At 43.6% G+C, this 22610-nt stretch overlaps 1 protein-coding gene across 4 annotated transcripts in view; it reads left to right on the forward strand.

The window, feature by feature from the left end:
* dusp16 (dual specificity phosphatase 16) overlaps positions 1–22610 on the forward strand; it is a 149038-nt gene that overhangs the window by 54986 nt on the left and 71442 nt on the right. For 2 of the 4 annotated variants that reach the window (XM_086009072.1, XM_086009073.1), the window contains exons 2-3: positions 2731–2823; positions 4188–4326. In XM_086009072.1, the coding sequence (XP_085865198.1) occupies positions 2821–2823; positions 4188–4326 (142 nt within the window). In that variant the 5' untranslated portion in view covers positions 2731–2820. The remainder of the gene's footprint in view (positions 1–2730; positions 2824–4187; positions 4327–22610) is intronic. The other 2 variants (XM_086009071.1, XM_086009070.1) reach the window with 1 other exon arrangement.

Here is a 22610-nt window from a genome sequence, read left to right on the forward strand (position 1 = left end):
TGGAATGCATTCAAGACAGTTATCTCAAACATTACCTCATGGAACCAATCAGGGAACAGACTATTTTAGATCTTGTATTGTGTAATGAGACAGGGTTAATTAGTAATCTCATGGTAAGGGATACTCTGGGGAAGAGTGATCATAATATGATAGAATGAGTTTGAGTGAAATACTTAAATCCGAACAAGAGTCTTACACTTAAATAAAACCAATTACATAGGTATGAGGGCCGAGTTGGCCAAGATGGATGGGGAAATTAGATTAAAATGCATGACGGTAGATAAGTAGTGGCAAACATTTAAAGAAATATTCCAAAATTTCAATGAATATACATTCCATTGAGAAATAAAAACTCCACGGGAAAAGTGATCCATCCATGGCTAACTAAAGAAGTTAAGGATAGTGTTAGATTAAAAGAAGAGGCTTATCATGTTGCGAAGAATAGTTGTAAGCACTGTCCCTGAAGGCTGCACTATGTTCTGCGCGGCCTGTTTCTTTCAATGCGCAGTCCCTTTAAATTTCTGCACCTGCACGTTATTTCCAGTGTAAAAGCTTGTGAGCGGCCTGTGCGGGAACTTGCAGATTACTGCGCTGCCGCGCACACGTGCAGCTTAGAGGGAACATTGGTAGTAAGCCTAAGGATTGGGAGAGCGTTGGAAACCGGCAAAGGATGACCAAAAAATTGATAAAAAGTGAGGAAATAGAATACAAGAGTAAACTAGCAAGAAATATAAAAAACAGATTGTATGAGCTTCTACAAGTATGTAAAAAGGAAGAGACTAGCAAAAGTAAGCTTTGGTCCCTTAGCGGCTGAGACAGTTGAAATTATAATGGGGAATAAGGACATGCCAGAGACTTTAAACAAATATTTTGTATTTGTCTTCACAGTAGAAGACACAAAAAGCATACCAAAAATAGTGGGGAACCAAGAGGATAATAAGAGTGAGGAACTTAAAGTAATTAATATCAGTAGAGAAAAAGTACTCGAGAAACTAATGGGACTAAAAGCTGACAAATCCCCTGGACCTGATGGCCTACATCCTAGGGTTCTAAAAGAGGTGGCTGCAGAGATAGTGGATGCATTGGTTGTGATCTTCCAAAATTCCCTAGATTCTAGAACGGTCCCAGTGGATTGGAAGGTAGCAAATGTAACCCCGCTATTCAAGAAACGAGGGAGAGAGAAAACGGGGAACTACAGGCCAGCTAGCCTGACGTCAGTCATCAGGAAAATGCTGGAATCCATTATTAAGGAAGTGGTAACAGGGCACTTAGAAAATCATATAATTAGGCAGAGTCAATATGGTTATATGAAAGGGAAATAGTGTTTGACAAATTTATTAGAGTTTTTTGAGGATGTAACTAGCATGGTAGATAAAGGGGAACCAGTGGATGTAGTATGTTTGGATTTCCAAAAGGCATTCGATAAGGTGCCACATAAAAGGTTGTTATGCAAGATAAGGGCTCATGGGGTTGGGATGATATATTAGCATGGATAGAGGATTGGTTAATGGTCAGAAAACAGAGAGTAGGAATAAACGGGTCATTTTCCAGTTGGCAGGCTGTAACTAGCGGGGTGCCGCAAGGATACTGCTTGGGCCTCAGCTATTTACAATCTATATTAATGACTTGGATGAAGGGACCGAATGCAATGTATCCAAGTTTGCTGACGATACAAAGCTAAGTGGGAAAATAAGCTGTGAGGCAGACACAAAGAGCCTGCAAAGGAATATAGACAGGTTAAGTGAGTGGGCAAGAAGGTGGCAGTGGAGTATATGTGGGGAAATGTAAAGTTATTCCCTTTGGTAGAAAGAATAGAAAAACAGTCTATTTATTAAATGGTGAGAAACTATTAAATGTTGGTGTTCAGAGAGATTTAGGTGTCCTCGTACAGGAAACACAGAAGGTGAGCTTGTAGGTACAGCAAGCAATTACAAAGGCAAATGGCATGTTGGCCTTTATTGCAAGGGGGTTGGAGTACAAGAGTAAGGAAGTCTTACTACAATTTTACAGGGCTTTGGTGAGACCACACCTGGAGTATTGTGCACAGTTTTGGTCTCCTTGTCTGAGGAAGGATATACTTGCCTTAACGACGGTGCAATGAAGATTCACTAGATTGATCCCTGGGATGAGAGGGTTGTCCTATGAGGAGAGATTGAGTACATTGGGCCTATACTCTCTGGAGTTTATTAGAATGAGAGGTGATCTCATTGAAACATATAAGATTCTGAGGGGAATTGACAGGGTAGATGCTGAGAGGTTGTTTCCCCTGTCTGGAGAGTCTAGAACTAGTGGGCATAGTCTCAGGATAAAGGGGTAGGCCATGTACGACTGAGATGAGGAGGAATTTCTTCATTCAGAGGGTTGTGAATCTTTGGAATTCTCTACCCCAGAGGGCTGTGGATGCTGAGTCGTTGAGTATATTCAAGGCTGAGATAGACAGATTTTTGGACTCTAGTGGAATCAAGGGATATGGGGATGGGGCGGGAAAGTGGAGTTGAGGTCGAAGATCAGCGTGGTCTTATTGAATGGCGGCGCAGGCTCAAAGGGCCGTATGGCCTACTCCTGCTCTTAATTCTTATGTTCTTATTCCTAACTTTGGCATTAATTTGATTTGTAAATGTCAGCTTAAATTTTAATCCTGGCATGTATATGCTGTGTGGAATGAATTGTAAGTGCACTCTAAGTAATGAAACTAGTTTGATTGTGATTATTACATTTGTTGTTTAATAGATTTAAAGTATCAGAAAATAGAAGACCACCACTGATAAGTAGCTGAAATGATCCATTTTCCATTTACATCTAAATGACGATTTCAGCTCCATGGTAATTGTTCAGAAAAATGACTGTTGGTCCTAATATAGGTCTGAATATCTTGTTTTTCTTACTCCTCCCCTTCTGACCATGGTGGCTTATACTAGTATATGTCTCTACAGTCATTGGACACCTAATTGGCCATTCTTCAGTGTAAGCCGAGACAGCAAGTGTCAACAGGCTCTTGGAACTGTGAAGAGCATAACAGATGAGATTGATTCAGTGCTCAGTTAAGATTTACGCATGCACATGTCCAGCAGAAGATATCATTGGGTACAGCAAACTCTGGTCACTTTTTTGTTTTGCCTTTCTTCCTAACCCAGGGATGCTAGGTCCAATTCTGGGATCTCCTGCTTAGCTAACTCGGCTCAGATCAAGGAATGAATCCTGAAGCACCCTGGTCTGTATTGCTTCATGCCACACAGAAGGGTGCATATAACCACTGAGCCATCACAGGAGTTGTAAGCTTCTTGGACTCCACACCAACTTGGTTGCAAATAATCTTTATTGAGTTTGAGCGAATCTTTGAGACACTGAATGTCTTAAGACGTAGTCATACAGAGAAGTAAATAATATTACCTGCTTTTGCTCTGAATACAGAACATAACCTTTGTCGATTCTTTCATTCTTGTCTCTATGAATTACGAAGTTAAGCGTAAGATCTTTATAGGACTCTAGTCATGCACAGCCATCCATTAAAATGAGTTGTTTCAGTTTCTGATCTGAAGAATTCTGGGAATGAGCAACTTAACCATTTTATTATTTCTAGCTACTGTACAAGTCTGCAAGCTATTTATAAGTGGAAAGAAGGCAAAAATCTTTATCATATGAGATTAAACCAAGCCCTCATTCTATGTTTCTAAGAATAGGGTATCTTACAGAGTTAACTTTTTTAAGAAAAATACTTTGGAGTGCTTCATAAATCATAAGTTTTGATGTATTAATTGGAGAGCAATTTTGATTGCAGGTCTGTTAAAATGCTAATTTTATTTAAAAGTTGGGGAAACTGTGAAGTGGCATACTTAAGTCCCTTCCTAAATGATCTGATCCAAGTGCTGTGCTGTGGGTAACTCATACTATCTTTGCTTTAATGTATGGAATCATAGTTCCTAGAATTTGTTTTTCATCTGTCATTGGGGAACCTATACACTGAAGGATATTCAGATTTGGTCATGAGTGAGGATGGGCTGAAAAAGTAGAATAATATTCACATCTTTCTGAAACGTTGAAACTTTTGCAGCTAAGACATAATTTCACATATGAAAAGAAAAGCAAAGTGAATTATGTTTGTCTTGTATATTGAGATCAAGCTGCATTGACTATTGTGGGCATTGCTTTCTATTAATCATTCCCCCCCCCCCCCATTGCCATTACAGATTGAGTTTGATGGTGAACAGGAGGTGGTGGTGTATGACCAGTGTACACAAGATGTCAGTGGGCTTTCCTGTGATTGCTTTCTTTCTGTTCTTCTGAGCAAACTGGAGAAGAGTTTTAACCACGTGTCCCTCCTCACAGGTAGGATTTACCATTATCTCAGACTTTCTACAAAAGAAAAAATGCATGGTAAATGAAAGCAGAATTGTCATAACATTCAACACACAATGTACAGAAACCACTGACCTTTTAAAATTCCTATAAACTCACTTTTCATATACTTTACATCACTTATTTAATAGGATATGTTATATTGGCCCGGATTTTGCTATCAGCGGCGAGGGAACGGTTTTTGCCGTTCACCTCATGTACAACTGCCCACAGACTTTTTGCAGGCTTGTCGTTGGGAATTTCTACTAATCCGGCATCTGTTTCAATGCGGTGCCCTCTACAGGGGATCTGTGGCATCTGTGAGCAGGGAAAGTAACAGCGAGGCTCTTCAACCAATCAGATTGACGTATCCTCACTGAGACACGCAGAGTCTAAACCAGGAAGTAAAAAACAGGAAAAATAAATTACATTTAAATAATGTACAGGGAGAGCGAAATAAAGATTGGGAAATACAGATGGGATTAGGGGAGAGTTAAGAGACAAACAGAAAAAGGACAGAATTTTTTTAATTTTAAGTTTTATTAAAAAAAAAATCTGTAACATTAATTTTCTTGAGGGAATAAGATTCCACACTTATAAAATTAATATTTTAGGGCCAGAGTGGTTGTTCAGCAGTAATTATCACTTATTACACCATTAAAAACTCACTTACTCCTAAATGTACCAGCCCTAACTTTTTCAGCCATTTTTAGTGCAGAACTAGTGGGTAATTACCCCAAGTTCACGTCATTACAGTGATTTCGGTGCCGAGTAATTGGTGAGGACTGCAACAGCGCACCCTGTAGAGAGCAGGGTATCTCTGACAGCATCTATTGGATTTCCGTATTTAACTGTGCATGTGTGGACACCAGAAGTTGCTGTCAGGTTTACCCTGTAATAATGGTGAGCACTGATAGCCTGGCCATTATTATTACAGCAAAATCTGGGCCAATCATTGACCAAATTCTATTTCAAAAACTGTAACAGTTTTAATTGGGGAAAAAATTAGGATATAGGTTTCATAAACTATTTGTTATGTACAGGATATGAAATAGTGAGAGATAAAAAACACTGTTGTAGAGGGGACAGAGGATGTCATTAAAATTAAATGACAAAACCAGCTAAAAACAAATGGTCTATATTGCAAAAAAATTGAGGTCAAGATTGAGTGGTATATATATTAAGTCCGTGAATGATTGAGACACGGACCAGCAGGAGTGAAAACAAACAAGTCTTTACTGGTGGAAGTCAATAGTGAAAACTGAAAAACAGAGGCTCGCTAGCGCCTTTTATACAGGGGTGGTGACTGCCGGTACTGCAGTCTGAGACCAGTTATTCTCTTAAAGGTACATACACAACAATTCCTCCTCTTTTAGATAAACAGTACATAACATTCATTTAACAACTAAATGATCACTAATTACAATCACAATTACTGTTGCTAGATACATTGGTTAAGTTTAAGCAATTATAAGTTCAGTCTTTGAGGAGGCTTCCTGATTCTGTCTGGATAACGCCTCTTTGGGGTATCAGGTTCTTCTGGCAAGGTTGAGTCGGGATCAATGTCATTGTTTGGTTCATCTGCTTCCAATATTACCGGTTCTGCGGTAGCTGCAATTGGAACGTCGATTTCACTACCAGGTGTATCAGATCGTGGTGTGGAGTTGACGTTTTCCAGTGACTCTAGAATCTGGTCAGCATGGTGTCTTACAATGCTCTCCCCAACATCCACGGTATACATGAGAGGTCCTTGTCGTGTACAAATCGTTCCTGGCTGCCATTTCTCAGTGCGGTAGTCCCGGGCCAAGACTGGTTGACCTATCTTAAAACTCCTGGTTGGCCTTTCATGCATATTCTGAAACTGCCTGTTCTCCACATCTCTTCGGACGTTTGGCTTAACCAAATCCAAGCGGCATCGTAGTCTTCGATTGAAGAACATCATGGCTGGAGTTTGGTTGGTAACCGCATGTGTCGCATTCCGGTAGGCAAACAAGAAGTTGTCCACCTTGTGTTGTAGGGGTATATCTTCATTACACATTGCCTTGATAGCCTTCTTGAATGTTTGGACAAACCTCTCGGCCAATCCATTAGTAGCTGGATGATATGGGGCAGATGTGTAATGCTTAACACCATTGTTCTTTAAGAACCTCCGGAACTCTTCAGACACAAACTGTGGTCCATTGTCAGAGCAAATCTGTTCAGGCAGCCCATTCCTGGCGAATATGGTTCGTAAAACTGTGATAGTTTTTTCCGTGGTGGTTGAGGACATTTTTATTACCTCTGGCCACTTTGTGCATCCACCGCAATTAAAAACATCGAGTCCATGAAGGGACCAGCAAAATCAATGTGCACCCTTTGCCATGGAGATGAGGGCCACTCCCATGGATGCAGAGGAGCTTGTGGTGGGGCGTTTTGGACCTTCTGGCATCCTGCACAGCTCTTGGTCATCTCTTCGATTTCTCTATCGATTCCCGGCCACCACACAAACGCTCTGGCTAAGTTCTTCATTTTTACCCCACCCAGATGACCCTCATGAAGCTCATTGAGCACTCTATCCGTCAACTTAGGTGGAATTACTACTCTGGATCCACACATCAAGGTTCCTCTGCACACTGACAGCTGTTCTCTTCTCGGCGAGAATGCTGGCAGCAGTGGTTCGCCATGTGCTGGCCATCCCTTCACCGTTAAATCATAGACCCGTGATAGTGTCGGGTCATTCTGTGTTTCCTTTTCTATGTTTGCATTCGTCACAGGGAGACATTCGACTATGGTCAAGTGGAATAACTCCATTGGATCCACTGCAAGGTCGTCTTCTTCCACTGTCGGCAACAGTAGGTGTGACAATCCATCAGCATTTCCATGCTGTTTAGTTCCTTTGTACTCGATGTCATATTGGTGTGCCCCTAGGAAAAGGGACCATCTCTGCAGCCGTTGTGCTGTCATTATCGGTACGCCCTTCTGAGGGTTGAAAATGGAGACAAGAGGTTGATGATCGGTTAGTAGAGTAAATTTTTGACCGTGCAGGTAGTGATTGAACTTCTTCACCCCCCACACTAGGCTGAGGGCCTCTCTGTCAATCTGGGCATAGTTACGCTCGGCAGAAGTTAACGAGCGTGACGCAAAAGCTATCGGCCTCTCTAAACCATCAAGGAATTTATGTGACAGTACCGCCCCAATGCCGTAGGGCGACGCATCACACGCCAGTCTGATCGGCAGTGCTGGGTTGTAGTGAGCCAATACTTCCCTTGAAGTGATTAAGTCCTTACTCTTCTGAAAAGCACGCTTACAATCATCGCTCCATTTCCATGCTACCCCCGTTCGTAGCAGGGCGTTCAGCGGGTGCAGAATTGTCGACAAATTCGGCAAAAACTTATGATAGTAATTCACCAATCCGAGGAATGACCTCAGTTGCGACACATTTTCAGGCGCTGGGGCCTTAACAACCGCTTCAATTTTGTCAGGGGACTTATGTAACCCTTCTTCATCAATCACGTGGCCACAATACGATATCTGTTTCTTAAAAAATTCGCACTTGGGGCGGTTGGCTCGCAGCCCATGTTCCCGTAGTCTAGTGAGCACCTGTTCTAGGTTGTTAAGGTGTTCACTGTCATCTTCACCTGTTACAAGGATGTCGTTCAAGTAACACCGAGTCCCCGGAATCCCTTGCAGGACTTGTTCCATCGCTCTTTGCCATATCGCCGGAGCCGATGCTACTCCGAATACCAATCGACGATACTGGTAAAGACCTTTGTGAGTGTTTATCGTGAGATACTTCCTAGAGGACTCTTCAACCTCCATCTGCAAATATGCTTGTGCTAGGTCAATTTTTGTAAAACGCTTCCCTTCAGACAGTGAGGCGAAGATGTCTTCTATCCTTGGAAGAGGATATTGTACTGTGTGAAGGACTGGGTTCACCGTCACCTTGAAATCCCCACAGATGCGAATCTTCCTTGGCTCTCCGGACTTATTGCTTAACGTTTTCTTCATGACAGGAACGATGGGTGTCGCCCACTCGCTCCAGTCGACCTTAGACAACACGCCCGCCTTCTCCAGATTCTCCAGCTCTGCCTCGACGGCTGGGCGAATTGCATATGGTACCGGTCTTGCTTTGAAAAACTTGGGAACTGCATTCTCTTCTATTTTTATCGAGGCGGTTACGCCTTTAAGCGTGCCCAGTTCTTGTTGAAATACCTCTTTGGCGTTAGCTAAGATTGTTGACAATCGTCCAGGAGTGACGTCTTCATCTTTTTTACCGTCCACCATCATTGCATGAATGGAATGCCAATCTAAGTTTATCTTCCTGATCCATTCCCGTCCCAATAACGGTGGTCCACCATTTGGCAGTATGTAGAGATACAATTTCCGTATTTTCTTGCCATTGTATTCGACAGGCGCCCTTATTTTTCCTCTGGGGTATACTTTTTGCCCCGTATACGTCGTCAAGACGATGGATGCCTCTCTCAAGGGTATGTGTGAAAATAGCCACTCGTAGTCTCATCGATTCATGACGGTTAGCGCTGATCCTGTATCCAATTCCATTTTAACTTGGGACCCTGCTATCGTGAGGGTGACCCAAATGGTTCGGTGATCCTCTTTTGCGATTACATTGTGAAGTTTGAGACAGCTTAGTTGTAGTGTATGTAACCTGTACCACCTTAAGAGGATACCTTAAGGTGATGGACTACTTTTTGATGGCTCCTGTACATTGTAGTACTGGTGGTGACCACACCGGTATATAAACCCTGTGGAGCAAAGTGTATTCCAGTTCAGCCCTGACCCTCAATTACTAAAGACCTATTTAATTATTTCTGTAGTCTGTGTCTAGTTATTCAGCATAACTACATTTGGAAACACAGACTCAACAGTGGCGACGAGTCTGATCTTACCTAGCGGCAGTTGCATCAAAGGAAGCTTCGCCTCTGAAACGGGCGTCGATCAAGGACATCCACCCTCAACATCCTGCTGGGCACTGCATAGCACGGGAGGCAATCGGGAACCCGGGTTGGTTTCTGGCCACGAAGTCAAACATCAGTGAACATCCCTTCGACGACAGCGGCGGGTAAGCCCGATCGAGCAGCACAGGGGGGAAGTCGGCCGAGTTGTCGGTAAGAGAAGGGGAGGGAAACGACGAAAAGGGCGGAGAACACGACCGCAGCCGGTGTCGGGCCGGACTGCAATCGGGGCAGAGACGCGCAGCAGCCAGAAAAGCGTTTATGTCCACAAGGACTGCGGGAGCGGCGGGGAACAAGAGCAGCAGCGTAGGGGACAATAAAGGACCGCTGGGAGGAGAGAACGGCAACAGCGCGGTAATCGCCATTTTGAGTCGGCGGGGGAAGAAGACAAGCGCAGGAAAAGCCGCCATTTTGAAAAAATAAATAAATAAAATAATAATCATATCCGAAGGAAAGGAAACTCAACAAGGATGCCAAAAACGGGTAACATCACTGCTTTTGATAGCGATGTGGAAGATTGGGCCACTTATGTGGAACGCGTCGAAGTTTACTGTACAACGAATGAGGTACCGGAGGATAAGAAAGCACTAACCCTATTAAACTCGATGGGTGCGAAGACGTACGGGTTATTAAGGAACCTTGTAACACCAGATAAACTGGTAGGAAAGAGTTTCGCGGATATTGTTACTATCCTGCAAGAGCATTTAAACCCCACGCCACTGCTGATAGCGGAACGATTTAAATTCTACAAAAGAATTCAACTTAAAGAAGAAAGCAACGCTGAATTCTTAACCGAACTGCGCAAGTTATCAAAGTACTGTCAGTTCGGTACAGGACTAGCAGACGCACTGACAGATAAGTTTGTGTGTGGGCTCCTAAGGGAAGGAACCCAGAAGCGACTGCTAGAGGAAAAGGATCTTACGCTGGACAAAGCTTTCAGCATTGCAGCATCGCACGAGGCAGCAGCACGAGGCGCTGCAGAGATACAGCAAAGGCCATTGGAATTCAGCACCAATGAAATGGCATTGGGTGCAGTAAAGTGCTATCGTTGCGGAAGGACAACGCATGACAAGAACCAGTGCTGGTTCAAAGATAAAGAATGCAGGCAATGTGGCAAACTTGGTCACATAGCGAGAGTATGCCGGTCAGGAAAGAAGACCAGCAGCAAAAAGTCGCCGCAGGAGAAGTACAAAAAAGTACACAAGGTGACCGAACAGTTCGGATGAACAGAAGATGGATTCAGACTCCAGCAGTAAGGAACTGGGTTGTCTAAAAATACATAATGTGGGTAACACAGCAGACCACCAAACTATCTGGGTCATGCTTCGGATAGCAGGAGTCCAAGTGAAGATGGAATTGGACACTGGATCGGCATTGACGGTCATGAATAAGCAAGATTACAAAAGGTTATTCTCGCACATTCCCCTGAGGGATACGGAGATTGTATTGAAAACATACACTGGGCAAATAGTATACCCCATCGGAAAGATAAAAGTAAATGTGGTCTACAATGGTAAAGAAAGTCAGGAAATGGACTTGTATGTGTTACCTGATGGAGGTCTGCCACTACTGGGACGGGAATGGATCCGGAGAATAAATGTGGACTGGCATTCCATACAAGCACTGACTGTAGATTCCTGTAAAGAGGACGACGTCAAACCTAAACGACTGTCCAAAATATTGGACGATGCTAAGGAGGTGTTCCAACAGGGACTGGGAACACTGAAAGGAATTACGGCAAACATCAAGGTTGAAGAACATGCAAACCCCAAATTTTTCAAAGCCAGACCGGTACCTTATGCGATACGACCTGCTGTGGAAGCAGAGCTGGAAGGGCTAGAACGTTCAGGAGTACTGTCAAAGGTGGACTGGAGCGAATGGGCCACACCCATTTTTCCTGTCATGAAGCGTTCGTTGAGCAACAAGCCGGGGGAGCCTGGGAAGGTTCGCATCTGTGGCGATTTCAAGATCACTGTTAATCCGGTTCTTCACACGGTGCAATATCCGCTTCCGCGGATTGAAAATATCTTCGCTTCGCTGTCTGGCGGGAAACACTTCACCAAGATAGACCTGGCGCAGGCGTACCTACAGATGGAAGTTGATGAAGCGTCACGCCAGTATCTCACGATCAACACACATAAGGGCTTATATCGGTATAATAGACTGGTTTTTGGAGTGGCATCGGCTCCAGCGATTTGGCAAAGGGCCATGGAGCAGGTATTGCAGGGAATTCCAGGCACACAATGCTACCTGGATGACATCCTGATTACAGGACATGATAAGGATCACCTCGCGAATTTGGAGCAGGTGCTCACCAGATTGAAAGAATATGGGCTCAGAGTTAATCGCCAGAAATGTGAGTTCTTTCAAAAGCGAATCTCGTACTGCGGCCATGTCATTGACCAGGAGGGGCTCCATAAGTCACCTGACAAGATCGAAGCTGTTGTGAAAGCTCCCGCTCCGGAAAATGTATCCCAGTTGAGGTCGTTCCTTGGGTTGGTTAACTATTACCACAAGTTTCTTCCAAATTTATCCACAGTGTTACACCCGCTGAACACTCTTTTGCAAATGGGAATACCATGGAAGTGGAGCGATGATTGTAAGCGGGCTTTTCAAAAAAGCAAGGCACTGATCACCTCTAAGGAAGTGTTGGCTCACTTTAACCCAACGCTGCCTATCTCTGCCCTGGAGATAGCAGATGCTCTAAGGATCATCTTCCGGAACTCCATTGACTCGGGAACAGTACCCGTGGATTGGAGGGTAGCTAATGTTACCCCAATATTTAAAAAGGGGGGTAGAGAGAAAGCAGGGAATTATAGACCAGTAAGCCTTACATCGGTTGTGGGCAGAATGCTAGAGTCCATTATTAAGGATAAAATAGCGGAGCACTTGACAAATGGGGAAAGGATCGGACAGAGTCAACATGGATTTACAAAGGGTAAATCGTGTTTGACTAATCTGCTGGAATTTTTTGAGGAAGTAACTGGTAAAATAGATGGGGGAGAGCCAGTGGATGTGGTGTACCTTGACTTCCAGAAAGCCTTCGATAAGGTTCCACACAAAAGATTATCATGCAAAATTAAGGCTCATGGGATTGGGGGCAAAGTATTAACGTGGATAGAGAACTGGCTGGCGGATAGAAAACAGAGAGTTGGAATAAACGGCTCGTTTTCGGAGTGGCAGGCAGTGACCAGCGGGGTGCCGCAAGGATCTGTCCTGGGACCCCAGCTGTTCACAATATATATAAATGATCTGGATCAGGGAATTGGATGCAATATTTCCAAATTCGCTGACGACACTAAACTAGGAGGAGGGGTGGGCTCTGATGAGGATGTCAGGAGGCTACAGTGCGATTTGGACAGGTTGGGGGAATGGGCGGATACGTGGCAGATGCACTATAATGTGGATAAATGCGAGGTTATCCACTTTGGGGGTAAAAACAGGAGGGTAGATTATTATCTAAATGGCAATAGATTGGGAGATGGGGAAGTGCAGAGGGACCTGGGTGTTCTTGTGCACCAGTCACTGAAGGAGAGCATGCAGGTGCAACAGGCGATTAAGAAGGCAAATGGTATGTTGGCCTTCATATCAAGGGGGTTCGAGTATAGGAATAGGGATACCTTACTACAGCTGTACAAGGTGCTGGTGAGACCGCATCTGGAGTATTGTGTACAGTTTTGGTCGCCCCATCTGCGGAAGGATGTTCTTGCCATGGAAAGAGTGCAACGGCGATTCACCAGGCTGATACCTGGAATGGCGGGAATGACCTACGAAGAGAGATTAAATAGTTTGGGCTTGTACTCACTGGAGTTTAGAAGATTGAGAGGGGATCTCATCGAAACATATAAAATTATGGCAGGCCTGGACAGGCTGAATTCAGAGAGAATGTTTCCAATGGCCGGGGAGCACAGAACCAGGGGCCACAGTCTAAAAATAGCGGGCAAATCATTTAAAACAGAGATGAGGAAGAATTTCTTCACTCAAAGAGTGGTGAGCCTGTGGAATTCCCTGCCACAGAGGGCTGCGAAGGCTAATTCAATAAATATTTTCAAGAGAGAATTGGATATATTTCTGAAGGCTAAGGGGATTAAGGGTTACGGAGAAAAGGCGGGGACGGGGTACTGAACTGGTAAGATCAGCTATGATCTCAGACGAAGATCAGCCATGATCTCATTGAATGGCGGAGCAGGCTCGAAGGGCCGAATGGCCTACTCCTGTTCCTATCTCTATGTTTCTATGTTTCTATTCGCTTAGCTTGTGATGCTTCTCCATATGGTATCGGGGCAGTGCTCTCACATAAGTTTCCAAATGGCTTGGAAAGGCCAGTCGCGTTCGCATCCAGATCATTGACCTCCGCAGAGCGCAACTATGCTCAGATAGGGAGGCTCTCAGCCTCGTGTGGGGAGTTAAGAAATTTAACCATTACCTGCAAGGCCAAAAGTTTACGCTGCTGACAGATCACCAGCCGTTGGTTTCCATTTTTAACCCTAAGAAGGGTGTTCCGGTTATGATGGCGCAGAGGCTTCAGAGATGGTCCCTTTCCCTAGGGGCACATCAATATGATATCGAATTCAAAGGTACAAAGCAACATGGTAATGCTGATGGGCTGTCGCGCCTGCCACTACCTACAGCGGGAGAGGCACCGGCAGTTGACCTTGTCGAGATATTTCACTCGACCATCATTGAATGCTTACCAGTCACCAATGCGGGTATTGAGAGAGCGACCCGACACTGTCTCGGGTCTACGATTTGACAGTGAAGGGACGGCCAGCACATGGCGACCCACTGTTACCAGCATTCTCAGCCAGACGAGAACAGCTGTCCGTCTGTCAAGGAACATTGATGTATGGAACAAGGGTGATTATTCCTCCTAAATTAAGGGAGAGAGTTCTGAAGGAATTGCATGAAGGTCATCTGGGGGGAGTCAAGATGAAAAGCCTTGCTAGGGCTTATGTGTGGTGGCCAGGTATCGACAAACAAATAGAGGATCTGACTAAAAGCTGCTCAGGGTGCCAAAAAGTTCAAAACGCACCTCCAATTGCACCGCTGCATCCGTGGGAATGGCCTTCAACCCCATGGCAACGTGTGCATATCGACTTTGCAGGTCCATTCATGGATTCCATGTTTTTGATAGCAGTAGACGCACATTCTAAATGGCCAGAAGTGATTAAGATGTCGACCACTACCTCTGAAAAGACGATCGCAGTTCTAAGAACCATATTTGCAAGGAATGGGTTGCCGGAACAAACATGTTCAGACAACGGACCACAGTTCGTGTCAGAAGAATTCCAGAAATTCATGAAAAAGAATAGGGTGAAACACTGTACATCTGCCCCATATCATCCGGCTACAAATGGGTTGGCCGAGAGATTTGTACAATCGTTCAAAAAGGCGATAAAGGCCATGAGCGAAGACCATATTCCACTACAACACAAGGTGGACAATTTCCTGATGGCATATCGAAACGCCACGCATGCAGTGACAAATCAAAGCCCTGCCATAATGTTCTATAACAGGAGGTTGCGGTCCAGGTTGGATTTGTTAAAACCCAATGTGCGTAGGGAAGTCGAAAACAAGCAATTCCAGCACGTAAATAACAAGGCCACTCGGAGTTTCGAAATAGGACAACCAGTGTTGGCCAGGGACTATGGGAATGATAAATGGCAATCCGGAACAATTCGTGCCCGACAAGGACCCTTGATGTACACGGTAGACGTTGGAGAGAACGTAATACGACGTCACGCTGACCAACTTGTGGAATCGAGAACAAGGGTCGACCCCATGTCTACGGCAGAGACACCAGTTGAAGAAGTTATTGAGCCTGTAGCATCTACCTCAGACTCGAACGTACATGATGATGTTCAATCCATAGGAGATCAAATGGATGAGTCACCCCAGCAACGAGAACCAGAGACCCCTGAAAGGCGTTATCCGGGCCAGATCAGAAGGCCTCCTCAGAGACTGAATCTTTGAACAGTTTTGTGTGAAAGTTGTATATATGTTATCCATGTAATGTTTAAACTGGGGTGTACACTGTTAAGCTAAAAGGGGAGGAATTGTAGTGTATGTAACCTGTACCACCTTAAGAGGATACCTTAAGGTGATGGACTACTTTTTGATGGCTCCTGTACATTGTAGTACCGGTGGTGACCACACCGGTATATAAACCCTGTGGAGCAAAGTGTATTCAAGTTCAGCCCTGGCCCTCAATTACTAAAGACCTATTTAATTATTTCTGTAGTCTGTGTCCAGTTATTCAGCATAACTACATTTGGAAACACAGACTCAACATTAGTCTCCTGTTCCCGGATTCACTATCGCTCATCTGGTCTTCGGAACTACTGTCCGCCATCTTTTGTACTTTCTTGTACGGTTCCTTAGTAGCCTTTTTGTTGTCGCTGGTCTTCTTCCCAGACCTGCAAACTCGTGCAATGTGTCCAATCTTCCCGCATTGTCTGCATATTTTGTCTTTGGACCAGCAGTCCTTCTGGTCATGGTTAGTTCTGCCGCAGCGATAACATTTTGCAAATCCCCGTGTCATTTCATGGGTGCCGTATTCCTGTGGTTTTTGTTGAATTTCTGCAGCTCCCCTGGCTGCTGCTTCATACGATACTGCCACGCTGAAAGCCTTATCTAGCGTCAGCTCTTTTTCTGCGAGTAACTTCTTCTGTGTTCCTTCACTCAGGAGTCCACAGACAAATTTGTCCCGTAGGGTATCTGCCAGTCCTGCTCCGAACTGGCAGTGCTTTGATAGCTTGCGTAGTTCCGTAAGATACTCAGCATTGCTCTCATCTTTGTGCTGAGTTCTCCTGTGGAATTTAAATCTTTCTGCTATCAACAGCAGTGCAGGGTTTAAGTGTTCCTGTAAGACAGCAACAATTTCGTTAAAACTCTTCGCCTTCGGTTTGGCTGGAGTAATCAGGTCCCGCAATAGGCCGTACGTTCTAGCGCCCATTAAGTTTAGCAATATCGATGCCTTTTTCCCCTCCGCTATTTCGTTTGCCTCGAAATATACCTCGACTCTTTCCACATACGTGGTCCAGTCCTCTAATGTATTATCAAAAGCAGTGATACAGCCAGTCTTCGGCATCTTGCAAATCTAAAATGGCGCCTCCCGCGCTTTGCCTTCTTCCCCGATTTTAACAAAATGGCGCCTCCCGCGCTTTGCCTTCTTCCCCGCTGTTGTTAGCGCTGCTTTCCACGGTTTGTGCTCCACCCTCTCTCTCTTTGCTTCCCGACTCGCTGCCCGGCTCTGTTGCAGAGCCACCCGATCGAGGTGTAGCCCGCCGCAGCCCAGGATGGATCAGTGCACTACCTGCCACCAGCCCGACTAGCTGGGAAACCACAGACTGGTGAACCGAACCTGGCTCTTGACGGTCTCTCCTGCAAGTTTTCAAACCGATGATTGACGGTCGACGCCCGTTTCTTTGGACTCTTTTTTTTCTTTCTTCTGGCTTCGACCTTCAACGTCGTCTGAGGTGCTGCCGAGTTGCAGGTAAGTTTGTTTCTTACTCGTCGCCAGTGTTAAGTCCGTGAATGATTGAGACACGGACCAGCAGGAGTGAAAACAAACAAGTCTTTACTGGTGGAAGTCAATAGTGAAAACTGAAAAACAGAGGCTCGCTAGCGCCTTTTATACAGGGGTGGTGACTGCCGGTACTGCAGTCTGAGACCAGTTATTCTCTTAAAGGTACATACACAACATATATGAATGCACAAAGCATTCAAAACAAAAATGGAGAGTTGGAATCATTAATAACTATGGAGGGATATGATATAGCTATCATAAAGACATGGCTTACGTTTGGACAGTACTGGGATGTAATATTCCTGGTTATAATATTTTCAGGAGAAATGAGGAGGAAATGGATGGGGTAGCAGTGTTGGTGAAAGATTCTATCATAGAACAACAATTTAAGTGTGTCCTGGGGGTTTGTGTTAAGACAGAATCCATATGGATAGAGTTAAGAAAGAGGAAGGGAAATGGAACAATTCCTGATGTGCTTTACAGACCACCAATCAAGATCTGTAGACAGTTCAGAGATGTAAGAAAAACAGCATTAATACTGGTTGCTTTTAACTATTCCACGATGGACCAAAATAAAGGTAATGCATGTTGACAAACTAGGGAATGCTTTTTAGAATGTATTCAGGACTAATTTGAGTCTAACATCACTTAATTTCCCAGAACTATATTAAGCAGAGTGGATAAGAGTACAAGAACAATTGGGGAAAAAGTGACCACATATAGGTTCAATGTAAGAATAATAGTCAAAGATAAAGGTGTTGGTCTGGAAAAAGCCAAGATGCAGTGAGATCAAAGTGGACCTGGCCCAAATTAACTTCATACAAAAGTTATCAAACAGGTCAACAATGGGAAAATCTTCAAATATGAGATAGAAAGAAAAGAAATAGAGATAAAAAGAAATAGTGCAGTATTCTACAGACACATAAATAACAAAAGAAAAATCAGGATAGAGATAGGGCCACTAAGGGATATACACGATAAACTCACAGGTACTGAGATGGAAATGGCAGAAATATTAAGTAATTCCTTTGCCTCAGTATTTACCAGGGAGACTAACATGGTGGGCATGACATTAGAAGAAGAGATCCAAAAAGATATAAAGACATTTAAGATAGAAAGGGGGAGATAATTGATAAACTAATCAAACTTAGAGAGGATAAAAACGCTGTTCCGATGGATTGTATCCCTGCATATTAAAATAAGTTAGGGAAGAAATAGCAGAGGCACTATTAAATTCATTAGAAAAGGGAATAGTGCCAGAGGACTGGTGGATAGCTAATGTGATTCCTATATTTAAAAAGGGAGATAGAATAAGTCCAGTGAACTATAGACCAATTAGCTTAACGTCGGTGGTAGGAAAGATAATGGAATCCTTACTCAAAGATGTAATAGAAAAACATCTAGAAACTGAAAATATAATAAAGAATAATCAGCACGGATTTCAAAAGGGAAGGTCATGCTTGACCAACCTTATTGAATTATTTGAAGAAGTAACAGAAAGGGTAGACAAGGGTAATGTAGTGGATGTAATATATTTAGATTTTCAAACCGCCTTCGATAAGGTAACGCATAATAGACTCCTGATTAAGTCAGAACATACTGAGCCAGGGGACGAGTAGAAGAATGGATAGCAAGCTGGATACAAAACAGACAGCAGATAGTAGGGGTTAAAGGTGTTCCACAAGGATCGGTGCTGGGACCACTGTTGTAATGAATCCTAGTTCATTGTTTGCTTTTTTATGCCCTTATTAACTTTTAGTGATTTGTGTATCTGTACCCCCAGAACCCTCTGTTCCTCTACCCCATTTAGACAGTTATTTTCCAAAGAGTATGTGGCCTCCTTATTCTTCCTACCAAAATGCACCACCTCACACTTACCTATATTGAAGTTCGTTTGCCAATTACACACCCATTCTGCAAGTTTATTAATGTCTTCCTGTATTTTGTTGCAGTCCTCCAAATTAACTATATCCTCAATTTTAGTGTCGTCCGCAAATTTTGAAATTGTACTCCGATTCCCAAGTTCAAATCATTTATGTAAATGCTGAACAATAGTGGTTCAGCACCAATCCTTGTGGAACACCACTTCCCACCTTTTGCCAGTCTGAGTAACTACCTAAGAAGGGCCAATAGGAATTATGATAAAAATGCTAGTAGATAATATAAAAAGAAATGGGGCTTTTATATGAATATAAAAAATAAAAGAACAATTAAAGAGAAGGTAGGACCACTCAAATAAAGAAGGGAGTATAATTGAAGGAATGGTAGAGAGATTAAATAAAGATTTCGCATTGGTTTATACCAATGATGTTGGATTTGAGAACATAACTATTAGATGAAGATGGAACAATTGATAGAGCTGGCTGTAGAAAATGAATTAGTTATTAAAAATTTAGCAGAACTCAAGCTGGACAAGACATTGGGCCGTGATAACATGCACTCTAGGCTGTCGAATGAAGTCAGAAATGAGATATCAAAAATAGTGGGGAAACAAGGGGATAATAAGAGTGAGGAACTTAAAGTAATTAATATCAATAGAGAAAAAGTATTTGAGAAACTAATGGGACTAAAAGCCGACAAATCCCCTGGACCTGATGGCCTACATCCTAGGGTTCTAAAAGAGGTGGATGTGATCTTCCAAAATTCCCTAGATTCTAGAATGGTCCCAGTGGATTGGAAGGTAGCAAATGTAACCCCGCTATTCAAGAAAGGAGGGAGAGAGAAAACAGGGAACTACAGGCCACTTAGCCTGACATCAGTCATCAGGAAAATGCTGGAATCCATTATTAAGGAAGTGGTAACCGGGCACTTAGAAAATCATATAATTAGGCAGAGTCAATATGGTTTTATGAAAGGGAAATCGTGTTTGACAAATTTATTCGAGTTTTTTGAGGATGTAACTAGCATGGTAGATAAAGGGGAACCAGTGGATGTTGTATGTTTGGATTTCCAAAAGGCATTCGATAAGGTGCCACATAAAAGGTTGCTACGCAAGATAAGGGCTCATGGGTTTGGGGGTAATATATTAACATGGATAGAGGATTGGTTAATGGTCAGGAAACAGAGAGTAGGGATAAATGGGTCATTTTCCAGCTGGCAGGCTGTGACTAGTGGGGTGCCGCAAGGATCAGTGCTTGGGCTTCAGCCATGTACAGTTTATGTTAATGACTTAGATGAAGGGACCAATGTATCCAAGTTTGCTCATGATACGAACATAAGAAATAAAAGCAGAAGTAGGCCATACGGCCCCTCGAGCCTGCTCCACCATTCAATCTGATCATGGCTGATCATCCAAATTCAGTACCCTGTCCCTGCCTTTTCCCCATATCCCTTGATCCCTTTAGCCTCAAGAAATATATCCAACTCTTTCTTGAATATATTTAATGAACTAGCCTCCACCGCCCTCTGTGGCAGAGAATTCCACAGGTTCACCACTCTCAGGGTGAAGAAATTCCTCCTCATTTCAGTCCTAAATGGCTTACCCCTTATCCTTAGACTATGACCCCTGGTTCTGGACTCCCCGGCCATCAGAAACATCCTTCCTGCATCTAGTCTGTCCAGACCTGACAGAATTTTATAGGTTTCGATGAGATCCCCTCTCAATCTTCTAAAGTCCAGTGAGTATAAGCCCAATCGACACAATCTCTCCTCATACGTCTTTCCTGCCATCCCAGGTATCAGCCTGGTGAATCTTCGCTGCACTCCCTCCATGGCAAGAACGTCCTTCCTCAGGTAAGGTGACCAAAACTGCACACAATACTCAAGGTGCGGTCTCACCAAGACCCTGTACAACTGTAGCAAGAAATCCTTGTTCCTGTACTCGAACCCTCTTGCTACGAAGGCCAACATACCATTTGCCTTCTTAACCGCCTGCTACACCTGCATGCTTACCTTCAGCGACTGGTGCACAAGGACACCCAGGTCTCTTTGCACTTCCCCTTCTCCCAATCTATTGCCATTCAAATAAGAATCTGCCTTCCTGTTTTTGCCACCAAAGTGGATAACCTCACATTTATCCACATATTATAGTGCATTTGCCATGTTTCTGCCCAATCACCCAACCTGTCCAAATCGTACTGGAGTTTCCCGACATCCTCCTCGCAGCTTACCCTCCCGCCCAGCTTTGTGTCATCTGCAAATTTGGAGATATTACATCTAATTCCCTCGTCCAGATCATTAATATATATTGTGAACAGCTGGGGTCCTAGGACTGAGCCTTGCGGTACCCCACTAGTCACTGCCTGCCACTCAGAAAACGACCCGTTTATTCCAACTCTGCTTTCTGTCCGCCAACCAGTTCTCTATCCAAGTCAATACCTTGCCCCCAATCCTATGTGCCTTAATTTTGCACGCTAATCTCTGGTGTGGGACCTTATCGAAAGCCTTCTGAAAGTCCAAATACACCACATCCACTGGTTCTCCCTTATCTATTTTACCAGTTACATCCTCAAAAAATTCCAGTAGATTAGTCGAGCATGATTTACCTTTTGTAAATCCATGTTGACTTTGTCCGATCCTGTCATTGCTTTCCAAGTGCTCTGCTATTACATCTTTTATAATAGACTCTAGCATTTTCCCCACTACCGCTTTTTCTCTACCACCGTTTTTGAATAGTGGGGTAACATTAGCTACCCTCCAATCCATGGGTACCGTTTCAGAGTCTATCGAGTTCTGGAAGATGACCAGTAATGCATCTACTATCTCTAGGGCCACTTCCTTAAGTACCCTGGGATGTAGACCATCAGGCCCTGGGGATTTATCGGCCTTAAGTCCCATCAATTTTCCTAACACCATTTTCCTACAAATACTGATTTCTTTCAGTTCCTCTCTTTCATCAGACCCTATGTTCCCCGGCATCTCTGGGAGGTTATTTGTGTTCTCCTTTGTGAAGACAGAACCAAAGTATGTATTTAGTTGGTCTGCCATTTCCTTGTTTCCCATTATAAATTCCCCTGATTCTGACTGTAAGGGACCTACGCTTGACTTCACTAATCTTTTTCTCTTCACATATCTATAAAAGCTTTTATAGTCAGTTTTTATGTTCCCTGCTGGCTTACTCTCATATTCTATTTTCCCTTTCTTAATTAATCCCTTTGTCCTCCTTTGTTGACTCCTAAACTGCTCCCAATCCTCAGGATTATTGCTTTTTCTAGCCAATTTATATGTCCTCTCCTTGGATCTTATGCTATCCCTAATTTCCCTTGTTAGCCACGGTTGAGTCACCTTTTTTGTTTTATTTTTATGCCAAACTGGGATGAACAAATTCTGTAGCTCATTCATTCGGTCTTTGAATGTTTGCCATTGCCTATCCACCGTCAACCCTTTGAGCACCATTCCCCACTCAATCCTACCCAACTCGCTCCTCAGACCATCGTAGTTTCCTTTATTTAAATTGAGGACCCTTGTCTCTGAGTCAACTACTTCATTCTCCATCTTAATGAAGAATTCGATCATATTATGATTGCTCCGACCCAAGGGGCCTCGTACAACAAGATTGCTAATTAATCCTTTCTCGTTACATAATACCCAGTCTAAGATGGCCTGATCTCTGGTTGGTTCCTCGACATATTGGTCCAGGAAACCATCCCGTAAACACTCCAGGAATTCCTCCTCCACGGTATTGTTACTAATTTGGTTGGCCCAATCTATATGTAGATTAAAGTCACCCATGATGACTGCTGTGCCCTTATTGCACGCTTCTTTAATTTCCCTTTTAATGCCATCCCCAACCTCCACCTTACTGTTTGGAGGTCTATATACCACTCCCACTAATGTTTTTTTCCCCTTAGTATTTC

This window comes from Somniosus microcephalus, chromosome 16 (genome assembly GCF_052327205.1).
Source record: "Somniosus microcephalus isolate GS21.2 chromosome 16, FLI_Smic_1.0, whole genome shotgun sequence".
NCBI lineage: Eukaryota > Metazoa > Chordata > Chondrichthyes > Squaliformes > Somniosidae > Somniosus > Somniosus microcephalus.